The 6,357-nt window shown below is 57.9% G+C and overlaps 1 protein-coding gene across 1 annotated transcript; it reads left to right on the forward strand.

Annotated features, from left to right (window-relative positions):
- The first annotated feature begins 850 nt into the window (after nt 1-850).
- CRABP2 (cellular retinoic acid binding protein 2) lies at nt 851-5,859 on the forward strand. Its single transcript, XM_017639706.3, has 4 exons — nt 851-1,078; nt 4,416-4,594; nt 4,808-4,924; nt 5,400-5,859. Exons 1-4 carry the CDS (start codon nt 1,009-1,011, stop codon nt 5,448-5,450), a joined length of 417 nt encoding a protein of 138 aa, XP_017495195.2. The 5' UTR covers nt 851-1,008; the 3' UTR covers nt 5,451-5,859.
- Nucleotides 5,860-6,357: the final 498 nt, after the last annotated feature.

Genomic DNA, 6,357 nt, shown 5'->3' on the forward strand with positions numbered 1-6,357 from the left:
CCCCTCCCTGCCGCCTTCTGCGATCCCCTCGGGGGTCTGGGGAGCCAAGCGACAGAGAAAGCGACTTAATAAAGAGCTCGAGTCAAGTGATTAGCTGTGACCTCTGCCCTCCGCAGCTTCGCGCCCGGAGATCCTGCTTAACCCTTCGTTGCCCGCCCAACGCAGTAGGAGGAATGAATCTCCCTGAGCCAACTTCCAGGGTCCCCAGGCACGACAGAAGCCCGAAACCGGGTGCAGAGTAGGGATGGGGTGGGGGTGCCGCCCCCTCCCAGTCTCTTCGGGTCGTCCCAGCAGGGGGCGCCGTTGGCTCACTTAGGTGCCGGATCCCGGCACCCCAGGGCTCCCCAGCCGGCCTCTGATTTTGGGGTGCTCACACTGGGTCCAGTTCAGGCTCCCGTGGAGCAGGAGCTCGACCGCCCATCCTCTTCCCCAGCTCCCGCTGGCGGTGTCGCCGGGTATCTGGCACCAAGGAGCGCACCCAGTCAGGTTGGGAAGGGTTGGGGAACAGGGGAGACGTGGTCCTGTGTCTCGGACTGTAGGATGTGAGACCCCAGCATCTGCGCCCAAGGCCTGGCATCGCATCCTCTCGGCCGAGAGTCCGATCCGAGTTGCGTGCCCTCCGTCCGCCTCCCCATCCGCTCGCCCGCGCTCGAGCAAGCAATCTCGGCCCCCAGCGAGCCCCGGACCCGCCCAAGCAGCTAGATCCCGAGGCCGGGAGCCAAGGGTGGGGAGTGGGGGTAAAGCAAGGCCGGGGCTCAGGGACCCCCAGGTGGGGGGGGCGGGGAGGGGGCGGGGCCACCTCATTCTGGGGCAGGGGCGGGCCCTAACAGGGTATAAAGGCTGCCCGCGCCGGAGCCCAGGCCAGCATTGGGGTAGTCCTGGGACGCGCCTTGGTTCCAGAGCCTCGCGATCCGGAGAAGGCGGAGACAACATCTCTTTGGACTAAAAGGACTCAGCGTCCAGTGCTCCAGCTGACGGATCTGAAGGACCGCCATCCGCGCCGCCACCATGCCCAACTTCTCTGGCAACTGGAAGATCATTCGATCGGAAAACTTTGAGGATTTGCTCAAAGTGCTGGGTAAGGAGATTTTCGAGCGCCCTGGAGAGGAGAGGGGGCTCCGGAGTCCTCGGAGGTGGGTAGGAGAAAGAAAGGGGAGCTGGAATCAGGGCTTGGACGACTGGGCGCCTGCATCCCCCCAAAAGGGGCCGGACGCCTGGGTACTGGGGCGCTGGCCCGGAGGGCTAAATCCTGCTTTCTCTGGCGGGGCGCCCACCCATGCCAGCTCCTGCAGTGACTCAGGCCGCGAATCAACTAGGAACTAGAAGCACCGAAGTCTGTACCCCTCGGGGTGGGGCCGGGGGCTCTGCAGTTCAGAAGCTGCAAACCCTGCTGCCTGGGTCCCTACCCAACCGAGCCCCTCGGAGACATGCCTGCCTTCTTCCCCGCGCCCCGGCCAGCAAACCCAGCGCTGGGACAGGTTCATTACCTCTCCAGCCTGGCCTCCACCCAGCAGGTGATCGCCACCCCAAGCACTGACCGATACTCCTTCCTGCCCCCTTCAGCACCTACCACTCTGCTCCCTCCAACCCTCCTCCCCCTATTTGTGAGACAAATATTTTCCTACAGTCAGCAGCCCTAGAGACCTAAAATCGCTCTGGATAATTATCACTTTCTTAGATTTCAACAAATGGCTTCGTGTGAAACCCCAGCCCTTCATTTCCAAAAATCCAAGTTCTCTGCTTCCACCCTCCCTGGAGATCCGCTGCAGCCCAGCTGGGTGTGTTGGCTGAAGGTGGGGGAAGTTGAACCTACCCGAACTGCCTTTCCCAACTCCTGCAGGCCCTCTAGTGTCTGGGAAGTGGGAGAAAGGCAGGACTGGCTGGAGGGGGGCTCTGGGAAGAGATGGAGGTTAGCTAAGGACCCCAGTAACCGGGAAGCCGCCTGGGAGCTCTGGAGCCTAAGGGTGACATGCCATCAATTTCTGGATTGAACAGAGAGACCCCAGTTGGACTTGGGTGGCACCTAGTATGGGGCAGGGAGCTGTAGGGGTGAGTCTGGACCTAGGAAGGGCCACAGTGCTAGGGGGAAAGCAGGGATTTCCTTGCTGTTAGTTCTTGTCGTCTAACTGCCCGACTTCTTCTAGTCATGTCTGCCCTCACTGAAACTGGATCAAAAGGGTAGAAATTTTCCCTTCAGAAAGCCAAGATCTCTGGATTCTGGCCCCTCTCCCCAGTGGATGAGGCGGTGCCCTGGCACAGCCCTGGCACAGGCACAGGCATCAGCTGGAGAGTAAGATCCAAAGCCCAGTCCTGTTGTCTGTCCATCTTCAGTCTGTTTGTCCTCCCTGCAGGGTCTCTCAGAGCCACGTGCCTTCCTCAGGCCCCGCTGAGGGGCAAATTGAAAACAGACCCGTTAGACAAACACAGTCCTCAGTCAGCCAAGGGCTGCTGAGCCAAGCCCCAGTTCCACAGGCTCACAGGCCCCACAGGTTGGCAGGCCGGGTGCCTCCTCTGACCCCAGCTTTGCCTCCCCAGGAAGCGCTGTACCTTCTCACCCCTCTTTGCCCTAGGCAAGTGTCCCTCTTCTGTCAAGAATGCTCAGGTTTTGGGGGGGAATACTTGTCCTATCCACCATGATGGTCATGGCATATTGTAGGTTCTTCTGTAACAGGAAAGTTGGATGCTAGATATCAGGATGGGCTTCCCAGGTAGCCACAGAGTGAAGTAGTGTCTTTGTCCAAGAAGATGGGGTGAGATGTGTCTCTTCTACCAAGTTATTGAGCCTGGGAACCTCAGTCATTTCCCCCTGACCCAAGAGATCAGCAGGCGAGAAGTGGGCTCCTGGGACTCCTGAAGGGCAGGGCCCCTCCCTCGTGCTACCTTCTGTCTGGAACAGAGTGGGTCTGCTTTGGTGCCAAGGGAAAAGAAGATTTGGTTCTTTAGGAACCCAGGTCTGGAGAAGGGCCAGGGAGTCTGGGCCAGATCAGGTGTAAGGGAGTCCCACTTGCCTGGCCCAGCCCAGCTTGGTCCCTTCATCTCCACCCATCTGCTTCCCCGAGGGGTTCTGCTCCAGGTCAGGGCACGAGGCCAGGCCAGGTGAAGTGCTGTGGAGCTTAGACCTGGGTCCGGGCCAGCAGTGCCACCCTGCCTGCTTGTCCTCCTGGCAGAGGGGTGCTCTCTCCTGGCTCCGCATCCCTCTGAATATAACTGGGGAGCAGAGAGAAGGGGTCCAATCTGGGAAGGGATATGGGAGACAGGCATAGGGACTCTGAATCCACAGAGGCTGAATGAGAAGGCCTGACCATCCTGAGGTGGGGTGGGTGACCCTGGAGTAGGGAACATATCAGGGAAAGCAGGGAGGCAGTGTCACTTTCTGTCACTTGAGGGGAGAGGGTCATGGGAGCCTCCCAAGAGGGTAGGTGAACAGGACTCTGATGTAGGGAACTTTGTCACCCCCACTCATGGCTTTTTCTTTGTCTTCCTCTTATCAGGAGAAATAGTAGTAACAATAAGAATGGCTACTATTTCCTGAGAAGTTACAGGTATACCTGGCACTACATGTAATAGGTCCTAAACACATCACCCCATTTGCTAGGCTTTTTGAAGAACCATTGTTTCCATTTTACATTGAGGACTCTTAAGACGCAGAGAAGTTAAGCCATTTGCTCAGGGTCACCCAGCCTGCAGGCAAGGCTGAGCCAGGTGGAAATCAGAGCTGAATACATCTTAGTCCAGAGCCTATGGCTTCCCCAGGCTGCCAGTCATTCTGGAGAAGGAAACAGCTGCCCACCTCTTCACCTGCTGAAGATCTCTGCTCCTTCTCATTTTGGGGAGGGACAGAGATTGGGCAAATGAAGGCCTACCTAGCACCAGACAGGGGACGTGGATAGGGCAGAGAGGGAGGTGGCCCCTGCTTCCAGGACATGCGTGGTAAGGCCTAGCTTGGGGAGGTTCTGCCCTACAATACAGGCAGGGGTGAAGACACAGTGACTTCAATGAGCCCACCGCAGCAGAGGATCTCAAGCAGGGTGCACAAAAGGCCAAACACGAGGTGAACAGGGCCAAGGTGAGCCCATAGCAGGAGGCCTGCTGGGTCGGGGGAAAGGGGAAAAGCTGCCCCTGAGAGCTCTGGGACTTGGGGAGCCCAGTCTGTGCCTACTGACTCATCAAGGTGGGGCCGCAGCCAACAGCAGGACTCCTAGGGGCAGGGCACTGCCTTTCTGCCCCTCCTCCCTAAGCCCCCCAGGCAGTCAGGCCCACAGCACCTGCCCTTTCCTTAAGGAACTTTCTAGGACACCCAGACAGACTGCGTCCTCCCCCAGTCGCTCATAGTTCAGCCTGCTCCAGCTGTCCCGGGGAGGGTGTGATGGGTGCTGGAGCACCCCTAAAGGCCAGCCTCCCTCCTCTCCCTGCAGGGGTGAATGTGATGCTGAGGAAGATTGCCGTGGCTGCTGCATCCAAGCCCACAGTGGAGATCAAACAAGACGGAGACACTTTCTATATCAAAACCTCTACCACTGTGCGTACCACAGAGATTAACTTCAAGATTGGAGAAGAATTTGAGGAGCAGACTGTGGACGGGAGACCCTGTAAGGTGAGGACCAGGAAAGGGTCCCTCAGGGTCATGGCCCCTATTGCCCTGCCTCTCAATGTGTAACTTACTAGACTTTTCCTAGATTCTTTGTCTCAGTTCCAATGGAGAAAGTCCTAGGAAGCGGTGGCCAGTAGAAAAGGGTGTATCCCTTATCCCTCTCTCTGCTTTGTCCCCGCTGATGGCCCAGCTCACTTGGTCACCTCCCTCTTGCAGAGCCTGGTGAAATGGGAGAGTGAGAACAAAATGGTCTGTGAGCAGAGGCTTTTGAAGGGAGAGGGTCCCAAGACCTCCTGGACCAGAGAGCTGACCAATGATGGGGAGCTGATTCTGGTAAGGCCTGTGTCTTCCCAGCTATAAGCAAGCCCAGGGCTACCTTTGGGGATTTTCTGGGACACTTCAGGGTGCAGCAGGTTCAAGATCAACCACAGCTGGTCTCTCCATCTCCTGATGGGGCACTGGGGTAGGACTAATCTGTTCCTGTCCAATTCAGTGCCCTTGTAGGAATGTGAAATGGTGTTCTTCTGGGCAGAGCAAAGGACATGTACTGAAAGGCCCCAGCAATTCTCCAGGGGGGACTTTCCTAGCTTGGGGAGGAGGAGGATGTAGGACAGACCCCTGGGACTCTATTGCCATCCTCCCTCCCATGATACCTGGGCATTTTGGAACCAGCTCCTGCATGTCGGTCCTGAATCAGGAAGCAGGTTTGCACCTGAAGGTGGCCGAGCGGAGTACCTCCATTCAGCACTCCTCCTCCCAAGCCGCAGGACCCCGGGGCCTCCCAGACTAACAGCGGCTTCTCTTCCAGACTATGACTGCGGATGACATCGTGTGCACCAGGGTCTACGTCCGCGAGTGAGTGGCTGTGGGTCCAAGAGCTAGCTGCCAGAGCCCATCGCCAGCCCTTGCTCCCTGCCTCCCTCCCACCCTCATTCCTTCCTCCTAGGCTAGCTCTCCCCCAACCCTGCCCACTTTGGGGGGCTCTGAATGCCTCCTGCAGGGGCTCTGCTTTTCTGGCCCCACTTCCCTTCCCCTACACCAACAAAGAGGGATGGGTTGCAAAAGCCCAGATCACCCATTCTGGAGTCACTTCCCCTGCCCCGAGTCAGCAGTCCCAGCCCTAAACCCCCCCAGAGCACAGCCTTTCTTTCTAAGGGGACCTGAGGGCCCCAGTGGGAAAGACGGGCCTTCTGGTTTCCACTCTTCCACCCTATACAGTGTAGAATATTTATTGGTTAATTTTATTAAAATGTTTTAAAAAAATACAACCTGTCTCTGGCTCCTTGGGAAGGGGCAGAGAAGTCGCCAGCTTCAACTTTGCCTCTGAAATTCAGTGTAAGAGAGCTGGTGATTCAGCAGCAAGGATGTGTTACACGGACAGACAGCGGGAAAGGTCCCTCCCCTCACCCTGCTCAGCACCACCCCTTCATCCCGCTGAGCATCGAGCATCACCTCCGCTTCCCCTCGTCCAGCCTCTTTAGTCCCCACTCTGGCTTCCAAGGTCACGGGGCCTTGTCCTCCTGACCTCTCAGCGGGGGCCCTGGGCCCTGGGGAGCTGACTCCCACCTTCTCCCACGTTGTCCATGATGGTGACACAGCTTCCTCATCCTCTTCTAGTTGTTTCTCTCCCTTCCAGCCTGGCCTTGGCTTCCCATGGCTCCAGATGAGCTTACTGATGCCCACAGACTGGCCTTGCTCCTGCCCAGGTCTCTGGACCCGAGGTCTCCTGCCTGTGAGCCCTCTGTGTCTGAGACAAGCCCACCCGC

This window comes from Manis javanica, chromosome 14, assembly GCF_040802235.1.
Source record: "Manis javanica isolate MJ-LG chromosome 14, MJ_LKY, whole genome shotgun sequence".
NCBI classification, from domain to species: Eukaryota; Metazoa; Chordata; class Mammalia; order Pholidota; family Manidae; genus Manis; species Manis javanica.